The sequence below is a fragment of the Dromaius novaehollandiae genome, chromosome 3, assembly GCF_036370855.1.
Source record: "Dromaius novaehollandiae isolate bDroNov1 chromosome 3, bDroNov1.hap1, whole genome shotgun sequence".
Taxonomy (NCBI): domain Eukaryota; kingdom Metazoa; phylum Chordata; class Aves; order Casuariiformes; family Dromaiidae; genus Dromaius; species Dromaius novaehollandiae.
Genome location: NC_088100.1, coordinates 52,461,346 through 52,479,476, shown reverse-complemented (window position 1 = coordinate 52,479,476; position 18,131 = coordinate 52,461,346). Strand labels below are relative to the sequence as shown.

General features: G+C 40.3%; 1 protein-coding gene across 1 annotated transcript in view; it reads right to left on the bottom strand.

Moving 5' to 3' along the window:
* Window positions 1-631: 631 nt before the first annotated feature.
* CCN6 (cellular communication network factor 6) overlaps window positions 632-18,131 on the bottom strand; it is a 51,560-nt gene continuing 34,060 nt past the window's right edge. The window contains exons 2-5 of the mRNA XM_064508100.1: window positions 4,313-4,596; window positions 3,637-3,879; window positions 1,349-1,542; window positions 632-913 (exon numbers count right to left, since the gene is read on the bottom strand). Of these exons, the coding sequence (XP_064364170.1) occupies window positions 632-913; window positions 1,349-1,542; window positions 3,637-3,879; window positions 4,313-4,596 (1,003 nt within the window). The remainder of the gene's footprint in view (window positions 914-1,348; window positions 1,543-3,636; window positions 3,880-4,312; window positions 4,597-18,131) is intronic.

The window sequence follows — 18,131 nt, the reverse complement described above, 5'->3', positions numbered from 1 at the left end:
AAAAATAAGCATTTCCTTGAAATTTTGCAGTTCTGTTATCTGTCGGTGTCCCCTTCTTTGTCCCTTTGCAAGTGCATTTTTTTTGTATTCATAGCACTAGGGAAAGATTAATTGCTGCAAAAAGCAGTCTGAGCTTTAAATTCGCTTTTTGTGTGCTTGAAACAGCACTGATGTGTTTTAGCCTTGCAGATACATAGTTGTAAATGTTATATTGATAACCAAGGATGATAGATGAGGTATTACAGATTAAAATGTCTTTTTCAAATAGGTTATTTAGAGCATCTATGAATTTACATGTACTCGTCATTTTGGGCAGTGCATCTTACAGCAGGGTAAAAAGCTGTCTTGCTGTGCTTTTTTTGTTTTAATATAAAAACTCTTGTTCTGACAGTACTAACAGCATATACATACTTCTCGGGAATGTGTTTCCCTGTATAAAAAAAAAAAGTTTAAAAAGAAACTCTTACATGCATTTTGCAGTTGATATTTAACAAATGAATATTCACATGTGTAGTTTCACTATAAAGATTGCTGGGGTTTTTTAGGCTAACTCTTCACAATGTGAATGTACTGTCACCCTTGCAATTATTGCTGTCACCCTTGCAATTATTACTGTCAATGATGTAACTCCTTATAAAATCTTAAGTTCAGAAAATATATCTCTTGGATCACTGCAAATCCTCTGACATACGCAAGATGTTATCCACATCATCTTCCACTTGAAGGAGCCTTCATTGGGACACTCAAACTGTATAGTGATCGTTTTGGACTTACTAGGTACGCAACATCTCTTGTCCAAACACACCCCACAGAAAGTTAGTTTGTAGCTTTGTGTGGTTGAACATCCGGAAAAGATTAGTTTCTCTGCTGTAGGAAGCTGGAATGTCGGTTGACATGTTTTTCCTTTTGGAATCTTTAATATAGAAACAAAGAAAAGCCTGAGGTTTTTACAGATGGAAAACAGAACATATAAAAAAAATTGCAAGGTTTACATAAAAGTATCTTGAAAATTACCCCTTCTAGAAGCTGTCTTATTTTTCTATAACAGCCAACAAATAGAAAACATTTCCTGAGTAACTGAGCAGAAGGACAGCACCAGCACCCCGTTTATTTCAGTATAATCTATTGTTTTACTTGAAATTACACTTCTGTAGTTTACTATTACAAGCTTCAGTCTTATCTCAAACTTTCATTTCAGGAAGGTTTGTACAAAGGGAGAAGAGTCATTTTATATGACTCTTAGAAAATAAGTCATTTTATATTAGTAAGTATTGCTAAAACATCAGTTTTTCCATTACCTCCAATATTTCCATTTTATATTAGGAAGTCATTTCATATTAGAAAGTACCTTTATCATCTTCAGTATATTGGTCTGACAAGGCTGAATGAAGCATAATCTCTTTTCTTTTCTCATTTCACATTTACTGTTTTCGTTGGTCACTCTACTGGATATGCCTATGCCACAGGTCCTGGAACAGGGTGTCCAAGGAGTTGCCTGTATTAGGCACTTTTTCTTCAAAACTAGAGGTAAGTTTCTGTAAGCTAAGACAGCAATATATAATTTATGCAGCGAAACAGCCCTAAAAGGATTAATTGAAAATGAAAGGATAAGCATTTGATTTCTGTTCATGAAGATGCTTTTGTAGGTGAATCTAAAAATGAGGCACAAGCAAAGCTATACAGAAGTTTTGACACTGAGTTCCCATTAAATTAACTGATGCTGGATATTCAGATCCCAACAAGGACTATGGAACTGCATGTGTTGTACGAACCTCCCATTTATTGTTATGGAAATGTTACGTGATAACAGTTTTTTGAGAAATTTTTATGAAATATGGGAAGAGACTTTGATAATTAGCTTAGGCCAAGCACAGCTTGAAGATGGATGTTGAAAATGTTAGTATCAGATTCTTAGTAGATGCTGTGAAGGCTTTAGATTTTGTGTTGAGGAGAAAACCTTTCTCCAGTCATTTCCAGATATCACCAAAAAGCCTATTTTCTTATGGATTAGAGCTTTTATTAAGTTGGGTGTATTAAAAAAAATTAAAATTGTAAATAGTGCAAAAGTTTGTGGTGAAATTCTGCAAAAAAAAAAAAAAAAAAAAAGTGTGTGGAATCTGTGCATTTAGAGAGCACAGGTAGAATGACGAGGATGCCTGGAAGGTAGACAGCAATTTAAAGATCTCATTGCAGCAAGCAGACTAAAAGCCTGTCACATATCTGCAACAAATAAAGTGAAGTTAAAGAGTTGTTTATACTTAGCACATTTTTTAAAATATGATCTAGGTACACTCCTATTTATATAAATTAGGTAAATAAAATGCACAAGGAAAGCAGGAAAACAAAACAAGAGCAGCAAAGTGAAATAAAACTTAGCAGTTGTCCACACTAACAAAAGAAAGAAGACTTTCAAAATAGATATTAGTTCACTGAGCCATTCATGCAAGTCACGCACAATTTACAATTTACTTCTGCCGTACTGGGAACGTGAAGGGGGAAGGCCTCATTTTTAAACAATATTTCAAGGTGCTTTTCTTTGGAGGGTGAATAGGACAAAAATGAAGTTTATACTTCAAAATATTTGGGTGATAGAGGGAGTGCATATGTCTGGTTCCTCATTTTTCAGGTTGCCTGCTGTTTTCAAGCACCTCTGTTGGCACAGACCTTCCGTATTGTGTTTATGTAGCTCAGTGGACGCTAGCTCTGGGAATAGCACTGGAACAGCCATGCCTCTGGTCCGTTGAGTGTACTGGCCTGGTTAGCTGCCCTTCTCCATCACCTGCATCTTGAAGAAGAAACAGTTAAGAGAGCCCTGAAGAAGGGCTGTGCTGTTTCTTGTGCCCATGTTAGTTTTAATGATGATTAGTTTCACCATGTAAATGCTTGCACATGCACAGGGAAGGAGGCAGCACAGAGCAGGCAGCTGCAGCAGGGAAGGGCCAGGATAGCTGCTTCTGGCAATGGTGCTTTCTTAGAGTGATCAAGGGTACTACAGTGTTAGTTGCAGAGCAAGAATAAAGTTAAAGGGAATATGAGCTGATCTTAGCGGTATTGCATAGGTAAACTGCTTCAGGCTGAATAGAAAAGAAACTGAGGGGACTTTTGTCCTTGCAGTGACCTGAAATTTTTTGATCAAGGCAAGCTGCTATGGCAATCTTCATAATTTTCTACTTTCTACTGAAAGAAGAGGCCTGCAACAAGCCAATTTAGATATGTGATAACCAAGACTCCCCACCACAAAAGTAGTAAGGAAGTTCCTAGTTTGCAAAACAGTTGCACATCAACAAGCCAGATTGGTCTATTCTGATGAGCAGTAAAAATCTGCAAAAAGATGGATTGAAGATTTCTTTGGCCAGTTCTGTCACAACAAAAGCTGAAAGGCTTTTTGTTTTTCATATCCATCAGGTTTGGAGAAAAGAGTCTGTGAGCTAAGAGAATTGAGGGGCTATTGGGACACACCAGTCACCCTGGCAGTGGCCTTGAGGGAGAACTAAGAAGCTGCCAGTACATGCTGTCAGCCTGGCTGCTAGAGAAGGGAGAGGAATGAGTGGATCAAGTGCCTTCTCCTACCCCTCTGGGACACTAAATTTAATGAGTCTCATCTACAGGAAAGTTTACCAGTCTATTCAGGCACACCTGACATGAGTCTGTAACTTGTTGATTGAAGTTGCTTGTGCTCTCCAGGGCCACAGATGGATTGTCCAGACTTCTTTCTGCCCATGACCCTGGTGCAGGGACTTGCTGCTAATTTCGGTGTGAATACAGGTGTACATCCAATCGCACCACTGAGACACAGGCACTTATAAAGAGGGTTAGGTTGGAAGGTCTGCCCATTAAGATAATAAACTCCACTGAGCTCACATCCTACAGCTACAAAATCTGCAAATGGTAAAAGACAGTTACTAATACATTATGAGTGTGTGGTTTCTGCTTACAGAGTGCTAAAATATGATTATCCTTTACTGAGTTTTCTGCTTTCACAGCTTCAAGTTCATAGTAGTTCAAGCACATCTTTTTTGTCTGTGCCCAGTGATAGCTACAGCTGCTTAACTTTACATCAGTCATAAGCATGTCTGCAAATAAGAAGGTTATGCAGAATGAACTGGTTTCACTGACGCATAAGCAAGTAAGTTTAAAGACAGTCCCTACTCTAGTCTCCAGTTCTCTGACTGAACAGTACGATGTCTAATTTTGTATAAATTGCATAGCACAGAGCTGTGCAGCACCCACAAGGATTTTTCCTTTGAAACCATTCACCTGTGTGGTCCCACCCTCCTGGATTTCAAGAAGAGAACGTGAAAGAGCAACTTACATGCACACACGCCTGTTTCATACCTAGGCTTGTCTTCAGAGTAGTCACAGTAGAGGCCTTTGTGGGGGTCACAGACATCTGCTTCATTACAGGTCTCTCCTGACTGCTTGGCACAGATCTTACAGCAGCCACAACCATCTTTTACCAAGCTTACCCCAGGGGTGCAGGTTGGCACGAGTGGGCATCTGCATGGCCAGTGACAAAACTCCTTTCGCTGGTGGACTTCAGTGGTTTCTGAAGGTTTTGCTCCAGGCTTCGTTCCTTGTGAGCTGTGGGCTTGTGCCCTGCAAAAAAACTTAAATACAGTGGGATTTTTTGAGAGCCACTTACATTATGCATAGCTGGTATACCATAAAGCAACACTGGGATAGAAGAAAGTGTGAAGTTTAATGACACAACAAAGTTATTTTTCATAAGCTCGCAAGATCCACAAAATGAAGACACTGTGAGGTTTAGATAGGAGACCGATTCAGTAACTTTAATCCATCAAAGTGTCAGTCAACAATGAGTCTGGTCTACTGTTTATTTGAAAAACAGTTCACTGGTCTTTCTTTTTCCTTCTATAGAACAAAACCTGTAGCAGAGTTAAAGGTTTTACAAGGTTTTAAAAATAATGGTGAATTTATTTTAGCTCTTCTTTCCTAAGAACCTTCTATCAAATTAATTAGCTTTGGGCTCCTCCTGCTATTTGATAGCCAACCACTTTGTGCCATTCTTGATGGCAAAAGCCTTTTAAAATAAAAAACAACTTTGAGTATTATTTTGCCTCAAAAATCTGAGTAGCCGTTTGGGAAGGAATATTATATCATTTACAAATTGTCTTGTGCTAGCTGCAAAAATTGAATCCTGCAAGTAGTAAGGGATGCTAGTAGTTGCGTTGAGCTTAATGGGTCTGTTGCTGGTGTATATCTATTTGCATGAGTAAGTGTTCTTTGAATTCAGGGTTTACAGGGGGAACGAGGTGTCTCAAAAATTGATTTGTATCAGCAGTAGAAAGACAAGATGTAGCCTGAATTTACTGCTTCTCCATTGTTTCAGAAATCACCTCAGAAAGCCTCTCACAGAGACAATAAGTGAAAGTCAGGGGAGAGGTTGTATTTGTTCCTTTCAAGTCAACTTGCAAACTGGAAGTATCTGCAGAATTCAGCATTTCATGTCATATCAAATGAAAGCTGTTCCAGCATAATTGAGCTGGCCTCATTGCAGGCTGCAAATGACTCTTTAGAGGCCTTTTTTCCTACCTCTAATTTCCATTTTTATGGTCATTTACAACTATATTTACAACATCTTAATCCACAACTACTTATGAAGCTCCAAAGTTGTGGCTTTCAAGTTCCTTTGGCTGAATGATTTTTAAGATATGCATTCATTCACAAAGGCAATTCATATAACAACTAAATATTAAACCATGTCTTGTTGTATTATGTGTAGAACACAGAATATAGTTCATAAATGTGTTATTTTTGATAATTTATCATTGATATCTATTAATATTATAATTGATAAGGAATCATTTGCTACTAAATAATTTCTTCTAATCCATTCTACTTGAATGCAGTAATAATATAGGAACCACTAACTTACTTGTACTTAAGTGTACTTCTAAACAGCTAAACTTTTCATATAAACCATAATGTTAATTTGATGAACACATGCACTGAGTGTAAAGCTTTTTAAAGGCTTGTTCTGGGAACAGGATATGTGGAAAACAGGTGTTCCAATGCATTTAGCAGCAATCAAGACTAGGTGCTTTAGGAAACTCATTCTTGCTGCTTAATCTTTTTTTTTTTTCCTCAACCAAACTAATATTATTATTAGGGATTTGGCTGTGTGCCAGCTATATGAGGCTATGGGGCTTAGATCAGATATCTTATTTCAAAATGGATGTTTGTAGCAGGAAATCTGTGTGTTTTGACCAGTAAGTTTAATTTGTATTACAAATTAAAATGTGCTTTGAACCTATAGAATTCTACATAAGCAAGCTTTTTTTTTTTTTTTTTTTTTTTTTGAGAAAAGATGCCAACCTGCAGATGTGAGTCTACAAAGTTTCCTAGGAAGAAAAATACAGTCAGGGGAGCATCTGATAATTTTAACTGTGGAATTATTGAATAATTCAGTCTACTTGAAAAATTTTCAAAAATCTATTAGGGTATGATAAAAATTTAAAGGTTGCCTGTAAAGTTTACAGGCCAAATATTTTCTAATTCTTGCTTTCCAAAGTTTTTATACCAAAGCTATCCACATCACACAAGCCCACTGCATACTTTTCCTGATCCTATGGGCAGATTAGAAAATGAGACCATTGTGTGGCAACCTTTCATGTGTTGTTTGTTTGTTTTCTTGCATTTTTAAGATTGAGCAAGGTCTGTATGACATAAATAGCAAAAGTAGGCAATGTATTATTAGTTATGTTCTGTTATCTTAGTCTAGCTTTAAATATTCCGAAAGAAAGTTATCAGAAATAGACTTTCATTTGAAAATTCTCCATTTGACATTCATCTTGATCTCTAGTAGAGGAAAAATACCCTGTGCTTTATAAAGCATATTTTCTAAAGAAGAAGAAAATCAATTAAATTATTAAGAAAATAAATAATGAAATTGGCCTTTGACACAGAAATACCTTCAGCAAAAAGCTACCACTTAAAATTGTCTCACAAGAGACAAAACAACACAGTCCAGGCTCCTTTCTAATTTGTAAATCTAGCCTGAAGTCAGATCAGTGTATATATATCTGGAATATGAGCAGGGACAAGATGGTTACTTTCTCATACTGCATCAGACAATCATTTGTGCTTAAAACAAAAAAAGCAAGGTCACTGAGAATTTAAGCTTGTTTTAACACTTTTGTCACAGAATTGTATTAATACACAGATTAAAGAGAAAAAATATAAAATCAGGACTGATGCAGTAAATAAGCTGCAAATGAAATTTACTCAGGAGTAGCGAATGACTCCTTATTCTTTACGAGGAATTTGCTTCTCTGAAATTTTTTTTCTGTCATTAAGCAAATAAAAACCTTAAACCTGGAGAGGGTTAGGAAGGGAGAAGTCTTTTTCTTCTTTTTAATGAACTTACCTGTTGCGTACAAGGGATGATGAAGATAGTGGGAAAAAGGAGCCACCGCATGTTCCTGCACATTCAGAAGTGAAACTGAGAGATAGGGAGCAGGCTGAGCTGTGTCAGAGTAAGCACTGAACACAAAGCTCTCCTCTGTCTCCCTTGCCAACCCTACTTTCCTTAGCACATGCACAAACACATACACACATTCACACTTGAAATTCTCCACTTCATACAGAACCAGCTTCACACTGACATTTTCAAGTGATCTTCTTTTCTCTATCCTACTTTGGAATATGAGTTTTCACACCCTGCTTGATCCCATCCAGCTGCTTCTGCAGATTCTTCCAGACTTAACTGAGGCCAGGTGGGGTGAGCATCTGATTCTTAAAATTTTGCTGCTGGAAATGTGGTGTTATTTTTAACTTGTATTTAACTCCATATAATAGGAATTCCTGAAATCTGAAGGGCTGAGCCCCAAATACATGTATTTTTGCAGCAGAGAAAGCAGCATTTTTCAGAAGTTTTAATGTATCACAGCAGGATGATAAGAATTAACACCTTCAGTACATATTCTCTAAATAGGGAAAGAGAGATACTCTAGTATGTATAATGATAATGCATGTTTTGCACTGTTTCTTTCCGTGGGGAACCAAACCCCCATGTTTCTTTTGATGGGAACCCGAATAATGAAGGTACCAAAATTATAATATGCTTTTCCCTGAAGTATGTACCTTGTCTTACTTCAGTGCCACCCTGCTTAAAACACAGGGCCATTCAAATCCCCAGCTTTCCTCTTCTGTAATATTATCAAGATGACATGCCTAATTCTTAGGCTGACAAATGAGGGTCTCCAGGATGAAAGAGCTCCACCACTGCAACAGTGATGTTGGTGATACTCTGGGGAACACCCTTACTTTGCATTTGTCCTCATTCAGTCACCTAAAATGAAGTTCAAGAGTTATTGAAGGATGCTGCCTACTGCTGCCTCCTACCAAGGACCGCACTCACACAGCAGCTTGTGTGTGGACAGAGGCAGTGGTGTGAGTGTTGAATCAAATCCAGTCTGAGCAACTCTGTTTTGCTCCCAGACTCAGAGGACCAAATTCCTTCTGTAGTTACAAATGCATCCCAAACTGTGCTTCTAAGCTCTTAATCAGTAAGCTGTACATTATTGAATAGCTGTTCTTCTTTAGCACATCCACTTTGTGACATACTTCGCTATAAAGTTAAAGCAGTACCTAAGTATCAAGTAGATGTTCCAGATCAGTTAACTTCAGTGATGTTGCTCTGAATGTGTATCAGTGAAAACCAGGTCTGATTCAAGCCCTGTGTTTCTCGTTAAAAGCATGTGAACATACCATCTAGGTTTTTCTTACTTTCGAAAATCTTTTCAGCATAGTTTCCAAACACAGCTCCTGTCATAGGATCAGAGGATAACTGAGGCTGGAAGGGACCTGTGGTTTCCAGGCTCCTTTAAAGTCATGAAGACCCACATGTTGCACCTGATTCTAGCTGTTGTGTCCCCCCCAGGCTGGCCCCTTGCTTCCTGGTGAAGCTGAGGCTGCTCTGTAGTGCAGGGCTGTAAGGCATGGCATCCTGGCTTCCATTCTTGTGTACGTGAACAAACTAGGGTACACATCTGCAGACATCAGCTCTTCCCTGCAGCAGTGGTAGCAGTAACATGCCTTCCCTCTGTGCTCTCACTGTAGAGCACATTCATGTAGTCTTAATGAAAGTAGACGTTTACTCAACTTCTCTCTAACAGCTATCTATTTCTTTCCCTGGGTACACATAAATGAAAAGGGAGGAAGATTTGTCTTTCAGTATTGATAAGTACGTGACCTATTATAATTGACCTCATTAATTGCCCATTAGGAGAGAATGGGTGACTTTAGGGTGCAGGGATCAATGTTCTCTTCTCAGCCATAAGCAATCTCTCTGTCACCTCCTGCCCTGGTATCCCCATCTTCTCTCTACTGCAGTCGTCTTTCTCTGCAGCTCTCAGTTCCAGATTGCTTCACCAGCTATTTTAGAGATCTGCCTATTTGTTGGTGCTTGGTGCTTCAGAATTTGAGGGGGGGTTTTGTCTCCTCAGGACTCATTCCTCTCTACAGTTGTATTCTTTCCACCTTTTAGTTGTATGCTTTACCTTCTCACTGTCCTTGTGACAACACCAACATGACCACAGAAAACAGGGCCTGCATTCTTCCACGTAGCTTATACAATGAGTATAAGGACTCCCACATCATTAGTGGTCTACGCAGATGCTAACATGATGAACAGTGGTGGTACGGCCCTTGTGACTGACTGCAGTCAAACATTAGTGAAATGAATTGTTGGTTTAGGTCAATGTGTTTGCTTAGTCCTAAATGAAAACACAGACTTGTATAGACAGACCTTTTTCTAAAATACGTTTCAATTTATTTTAAATGACATAGAAGCTTTAGGTTATCTCAAGACAGCTTTAAAATACTGAAACACAGGTAATGCAGAGTGCAGTCATTCTACACAAAGCTTTCAAATCCTTAGTTAGCCTGGACTCAAGCAGATAGGTGTTGGGAAAGGAGTTGTAAAGCAGAAACAAAGTTGCTGAAGTTTAATCATTTTTTCCTAGAACATTTGCATTTATGACCAAAAGCTATTGTCAAAGATTGACACATGATAAGCTTTGATGCCGCAGTCTTTTTCAACCCAGGTGGTGTACTGAAAAGATTCTTCGAGTGAGCAATATTTTAAAAAATCTCAGGAAGTAATCTGTATCGTGAAGGATGTGTTTGCAGGGGATTGGATAATGTGATTAAAAAGAGAAAATGGGTATGTTGCCTAACCCTGGTATAGAAAAGACAGAGAAACCTGTAAGATCCTGATGAGCAAGACAAGTTGTAAATAAGTGGCTTTGAACATCCAGTTTCAGCTGATGTCCAAGGTGTGGTAACTAGGACTCAGCTCTCAAAAGGAGTAATGTGCCTTCATTGCCTCTCATTAACAAATACATTAATTGAACTTGGCCCTCTGAAGCTTGCGGTAACTGCAAAGTTGAACCCTGAGTGTGTTTGACATGGAGCCATAGATCCACACAGACGGCATTACTGATTCCTTTGCATGAGTAATGCACCAATACATTCACATAGTATCAAAGTCTGTGTTTCTAGTAGTACTGGCTCCGATTTAAATAAATGAAGGCTGTATACCCTTTTACTCTCCTGTAGATCTTTAGTGATCCCACAGAACTTAAAAATTAATATTAAATAATGCTATGTCCAGACTCAACAATAATTTGTCTGTATGCATCCCTGTTGCCAAATCTCCCCTGTGGATTTGATTACAGAAAGCATCATTCATTTCCTGAACTAAACCAGCTCTGTTATTTGGTGCCATTCTAATACTACCCTGAGGGGAAATGTAATTTGGTTGTATAGTCAGTGATCCTCCATACAGCATCCATTTCATTGGTGGTGAGAATCATCTTCCTGTCCATGAAACATGCCATATAAATCCATTGTCATAAAATACAGAGATGGAAAAGTCCTTAAATCACAGGATATAGACCCATAAATGAATATAACTATTTATTCTAAAATAATACCCTACCTTAGACAAAATGACAGAAGTGTTCATTGTTGGTATTTGTTATGGGCCAACATTTCCTACTGGGCTTGATGGAGTTACTATTACAATATCCCTCTAAGTCAGAGTTGGTTCATTCAGTCATAATCACTGGCTGTCAGTCCTGGACACACACCAGACCTAGGAGTTCACTTTTTGGCAACAAGGTTATAATATTTTGTTCATTTTTCTCATTCTTTGTGCACTGATGTTACAAAAAGACTCCTCTGTTTCAGTCAGTCAAATGTACTCTTTTTGTCTCTTTGCTTACAAAAATAAACAGTTAAATAAAAAGAAACAGGCGTATTATGAGACAAGATATTGCCCTTGGCTCACCTTTGGTGCTTTCCTGCATGCTGTTTGCTCACTTAGGCATTGCAAAGGAACTGCCTTTTTCAGAACAGTCCTACTCCAAAAACACCAGTCTATTTCACCAAGGAGTACGCGTGCTATTACTGGCAGTTTGGCCATACCAAGGCACATCTCACTCCTGACAGTGGTAGAGTTTGTTCCTAGGCAGAATGTCTCAGGTGTGTCTCAAGTCTTGCACTCAGAAGTGCTCAAACATGTAATGAAGCCACCACATAAGATTCCCATCTGGGTCACTGAGACGGGGCAGCCATTGCAGAGAAGCCCCTGTCTGCCGCTGCCAAGCTCTTAAGCTGCGAGGTGACTCTCTTCTCTGCTGGTCAAGTGCTCAACTTTTGTAAATATGGGCCACTTCTGTTTCTTTTCATATTGGGCTCTAGAAATGAGTCATACTTGAAAATGGTCTGTACCTGTCCTCCTGGCACTTCTCCAGTAATAGCACTTTTCTCAACACAGGTGAATAAGGAACTTCTCCCAGGCGCTGTTACGGATCATGGGGATATTGCATTGAGATGGAAATCCACCTTATCCTTCATATCCACTTCAGCAAGTCCAAGTGCTTACGCAAGTCCATAAGATCACTGTCAGAAAAACAAAATGCAACATACAAAGGGTAGCTATAATATATATATAGCTATATCCCCCACAGTGTGCATCTGTTGCTGTTTCAGTTGTCTATATCCAAACTAATTTACAAAGCTTCTCAGAACCATAATAAGCTACCCAATTTATGAAGATACTTAGACACTGTTTTAACATGTCTAAATCCTGTTTTCAAAACTGGCATAGGCAAGCAGGTATCTATATCCTATTGTCCTCTAATGAGCCTTAGACTCGGAAAAGATGCCGTAAAATGCATGTATCCCAAGGACACATCTCTGAAGCGGTTCTTATCTTTTCATAACTGTCAACCATGTACAAAAAGAAAGTCTCAGAATTGTTGAAGTTGAATATTTGTCAGCAAAAAACAGGCTTAGCTTTCATTTTTCTTGTTGGCAGATCTTTTTAAAATATCGTATATGCTGAACAAGATTACTCTGCACTCTGCCCAGCTTTGTGGGACAGACTCTGTGCAACAAATCCAGAAAGACACAGACTATAAAGTACAGACCAGGAACAATGAAGGTGGAAGCAATGATAAAAATTAAGACAAATTGAGGACCCACCAAGCAAGACAGAAAGGTGTTACTAGGCTGAGCTAACCTATTAAATGCTGAAATTGGCCATTTCTGTACACAGTGCAGTAGTTCTCCTTTCTCTCTTTAATTTGATGCTGAATTTACTGTGACAGAATAAACTTAGATCAGCCAAAATAATATTCGCAAAGCAGATTTTCTCATCATAGTCAGGCTCTGTAGGGTAGTGAACCTGCCAGTTCCAGCCTTGGCTACGTTTCTCCCCCAGCCACTGGTTAATGAGGCTGGGCCTGTGTGCTTTGCAGAGCACGCAGACAGCTGCTTCTCAGAGGAGAAGCACCATCAAGATAAATATTTGAGCATGGAGGCTACTCTTGCATTTCAGGAGACATGTGAACTTCCACAGAGGCTCATATGATTCTCAAAAGCTTTCCATTGTCAATTATAAGAGGAAATTGTAGAGCAGCTTCCCAAACTCCTGTGCTATTTACACATGTAGTTTGTGTGCCAGCTAAAAAACATTCCTGATGGAAATGAAAATAAGATCGCAGCCAAGGTCTTACCCAAACCTTCCTTGAGGGGAGGGCATGGGAGAGACACAGAAAAAGAGTTGTATTTTTTTCCAAACCATCAGTTGGGGATTTTTTTTTATTCCCACTATGTACTTTATTAACTTTTCTTAAAGTGTCCCACCTAAATATTGATATGTTCCCACTGCTATCTCCAGATTTATTTTGGCACAAGGTCATTTGAAAGACAAGCTCAGGTTTTTGGTATACAGGGAATGTATATGATGTTCTCTATGGATCCAAGGAAGCCCATTAACCCATAGGGCACTGGCTGAATCTGGTGCATATTTCTCATGGCAAGTGTCCTGAGAGTTGGGGCATGAGAGCAACCTGGCAAGGGGAAGGGTGGCTGCGCCAAAGCTGCTCTCCTTTCAGCTGGTACAGCCACCTCAACTCCTCTCTGGTGTGAGGAAACTGCTCCAAGTTTCAGGGCTGGTAGGATTTACTCCTTCATTAGATGTCTTCATTAAAAATAGCAGCAGCTGAAGAACTGCTGGTAGAAGGCCCTAACAGCAAATCCTGGGTGGGTGCATGAAAGCAGGGCAAGGTCAAGGGCTCACAAAAGTGGTGACAGCCTTCTACAGGCTCTTGTAAGAGATGATGTTGGAGAAGGCATAAAAGAGTTCCTGACCCAGTCCTTAGGTGTGTCTCTCAAGCTTAAAAAGTGGTGAAGTATGCAAGAGAAAAATTCTGTACCTCCTTATTGTAAAAGTATGGAGGATAGTGTGAAATTTCTTAATTTTTCTACTTAAGTATCTTGCTTCAGTATGTGTGTGAGAAAGTGCACAAATCCATCAGAAACTGAGTTTAAGCAGCCCCATTTGGTTTCTTTTCAGTTTCCTCTATATTAAAAGCATCAAAATCTACAAAATTTCCAAGCAAAACCCCACATCAAATTAAACTCTCCAGAGATTTTACAAGCTTGTCTGGCTTGCAAGAAAATTTGCAGAGTTCTTGTGGTAGGCTGACCACCCCAGCAATTTAGTTACATAGTTACCCCCTTTCTTTTTAATGCCTACAGCAGAATTCTTTGTAAATCATCAGGGGAAATGAAAATAACCACCTCCGTTGCACAGCTGTGTCCATTTACTTCATCCCAAAGCTTTGTTCCAAATAACATGTCCATCACCACTGTGCTGAAGTAATGAGAAGAGATGGCATGCAGGGATCGGCTGGTGGGTTGCCCAAACCTCATTTGTAATATGGGTGGAAGGGAAAAAAATCTCAGGAACCGGTTAAGGCAGAAGTCTTCTAACTGAATGATTGTGCCAGGCACAGTGAACTCAGATCCGGAAAGACCAACAGAAGATCTCAAACAAACATGTGAATAATGTGTCTCAGATCCAAGACTCACTCATATTTTGCAGAAATAATTATTTCATTTGCATTTTCTATAAATGAGTCACAAACTACTGGTAGCTACAAAAGTATCCCTATTTTTTTTCTGCAAAATCTGGGCCTCAGAGACGCTGCCTCACTTTTTTTGTTTTTGTTTTTCTTCGTTGCCTCACTATGCAATAATTCTGCCTCCATGTGCTGTGGAAGCCCTGGCGTTCATTGACTGTTGATGGCATGATGCAGTGGCAGAAAGTAAAAATAGAGGAATTCAAAAGGGAAAGGGGAAAGAAACAGAAATGTGGAAGCTCCTGCAGTCGGAGTCTTCACAGGGCCAGCAGTGGGCCTGGCGTGCTGCGAGTGCTCACCTCCGAGCCCTGTCCCTGCATCTGCCAAAGCTCAAGGCTGAAAGCTGGCAGCTTCTTCAGTAATTTCCGAGTCTGGCAGTCCCTTCCTCTCCCTCTTTCTCTACCATTTACTTTTGCTGCCTGGGGGCCAGCCCGAGGCAGAGGCAGGGAGGGGAGCAGCCTGGCGCTGACTTGCAGGTCTGGACCGCTGTGGGGCCACAGGCACCCACCATCACACCCGGGCTGAGGAGCCAAGGCCCTACACCTAACACCGCCACAGCTGGCCAGCACTTAAGAGGAAAGATGGCCGAGTTAAAGATGCAACTCCTGCCTGCTTGGTTATGTCAGAAAACACATAATAACCCTGCACAGATACCCAGCAGGTCTCTGTATAAAGCAGGTCTGGTCTGACACTGCTAAGCTAACAAGAAATTAGGGAAAAAAAAATAAAAAAAACCTTTTCCCATGAAATTAAAAGCAAGAAAGATATGAGGGTTCTCTAATACATCATCAAAAGGGGCATGAAGTCCTATTTTTTAGTCTCTTACAGACCCCCTTAAATTCATTGTAGAAGTGCTCTATCTTGTATTAGGTACAGTCCTGCCATCTGTCGGAATTTTTTTTAAATTAAACCATTGTTTAATATAAGGGAAAAAAACCTGACAGCAGTTGCTTGGTTTCTGATTTCAGCCAAATATTTCTTTGCTTTTCTAAAGGAGTTTAGAAACCAGCAGTGACCCTGACATTTCCTCAGGAGTCCAGTTAATATAGGGCCCTATCCAGATACCCTGAGCCCAAGATTGTGCTCCTGTTTCTGAGCCCTCCTCTCCACAGGTATAAACTAGCTTCCGTCATGGCAGCATCCTGGTTCTGTGGGTATCTTCTCACATAAGGGAAAAGGTTAGTCTTTTTAAGGGAAAAAGCTTGTTCTTTTTTACCTAAGACTACAGATCATTTTTCATGTATATTTGTCTGGGTTACAGAGGGATTTGCATTGGTGGCAAAGAACAAGGTACTAAAAGACCTTTTAACCTAGCAAAGATAAGAAGACCCAGTGGTTGGCATCTCAAGCCAGATGAATTCTAATTAGACAAAAATATTTAACAGGGGATGAATTATAACATGCTATATTAAGGGAAGTGATGGATTTCTGCCTTTTTTGTCCTTCCATGTCTACAGGATACATGAGAGCTAGCGACTGTTGCCATCTCTGGAGAGCAATAAGCACTTTTAAGGTGAGGTTCATTTGGTCAAATGAACACTTTGTCCTTAGGAGGAGATGAATCACATCCCAGAAGTAACATTTTCTCTCTAGTGACCATAAGGGGAGCTCAGGATGACATCTGGTTGGAGAGGCACACCTTTCATGTCTAGGCATCTTTCTGGTAGAACCGCTTTAGCAGAACACAAAGCCCAAAAGCTTGGGTGACTGGATGCCATGTAAAATTGGGCACTTAGATTTGCTTAGACAATTTAGTAGTCCCTTCTGCCCTTGCTCTCTGTGATTCTGGGCCTCTGGGGTTGGCATTGCGCAAGTGCTGTAGGCAGAGTACAGCCTGGCACAGGGTCAGCACATGTGTTCAGGGCCAGCGCATGGTCTGGATGGCCTTAAAAAGTGCTTTTGGTTCCTTGCCCTGTGTGAGGGGCTATTTCAGGGGGTGCCCTGACAGGGCTCAGGGCTCTGTGTCCAGTCACAGGAGAAATCAGCTGCAGCTACGCAGCAAACCTTTGCACAGCAGCTGTGCCCAGAACAACAACCTCTACCAACTGCTTCCTTAACATGAACAGGTCTCCAAAAGGGAAAAGGGACTTGTCAGAGCCTCTGAACCTGGAGCATGCAGGGGAAGGAAACAGTTCTAGCCTCAGAAGTATGAGTGAATTATCATCACTCTGATTCAAACCTCGGACGATTATGAATGCATTCACATTACTCATTTTGCCCCAAGTGGTTACTGCCGTGAGAGCCAGGTAAGTTTAGTTAAACCCACAGCTGGATCTTTTTTGTTATGGAAATATGAAAGGCAGGTGTTAGAAACTGCTTATTCAAGATGTTATTGCAGCTGCAGACAATGGAAGAAGACACTCCCTCAAATACTCTGTTGGAACTAGGATTTTTTTAGAAAAGTTGATGTATTCACAGTGGGGAGCTTTCACTCTTCTTGAATATTCTTGTCCAGTTTCATGCTGTAACTCTTACTGAGACATCAAAACATGGGCAAACTTCCTCTGCAAAAGCCAGCAGGCAGCTGAAAGAAGCCACTGCAGATAATGCCATATGTTTTCTATACTATATCAGAAATGACAGGAAAAGCCCATATCTAGTCTGCACTTGAGAGATTTTCCAACTCCAAAAAATTCTTTCCCTATAACAACAGACATGAAGAGCTCTTTCAAAATGTCTCAGAGAACCTTGTTCCTGCCTCAAATGCAGCTGACAAAAATAAGGGAAAACCCAAGCAGAAATCCTTTCCTGAGTCATGTATGCGATTCAAGGCAAGGTCGTACTGTGCTGGGAGAGAGCCTGGGGCTAACCTGCATGAATGAGCAATGTTGTCTGATGCCCAGCCTGAGTTTTAACAGTAGCAAGAAGGTGAAATTAAGCGAACCTCAGAGCATGCACTCCAGCCCTTTGCCATGGGCAAATGCACTGTCTTAGAAAAATTAGCATGCAAATCCCAGAGGATGTATCTACACTGGTACAGAGGGGTAAAGGTCAGCTGTCAATGAAAATCTCAACAAAGGCTCGCTTAGCATTTGCATTGTTCATACACAGGTGTGTGTGGCATGGCCTTAGCCCAGCCAAGGAGGAGGCTGGAGGGGGGGACACAAAGACATGTCAGTACAGGCGGTGTAGTCACACTATCCAACTTAAACAGATAGTGTATGAATTATAATGCCTGAGCTCCATGCATAACCCATATGGTCTCCAGGTGACTGTTCAAAGCATTTGACCAATCTGGACCTTTTCCCAGTGATGGAGGGGCTTCCTGCCACTCACACTGTTGCAGACAGCCCCAGCCCCAGTTCAGGAGAAAGCACAGGTCAGGGACCCCTCCCAGTAGATAGGGTAGAGGCAGTGACCCAGCTTTGGGGCATAAGTGAATTGAGCAGTACAGTAAGAGCCATGCTGTGCAAGTCAGCCTCAGAGCCAGGGAATGGTCTCTGGCATGTTTTATTACTAGTACAGAGATATTAGTACAGAGGTAGCCTCTGAGTGTAAAACACTCCTGATGGTGTTTCCCTGTTCCACCTCCTAAAGGGATCTAGAGTAGAATCTGTCTCTTACTATGCATTAAATCTGGAAAAATTGCCAAGATTAAAAATCACATTATTCAACCAGTTCTGTAGTAATCTGGCAGCTACCAACTTCTGTCCTCTGGTGCACACTGAACATGTG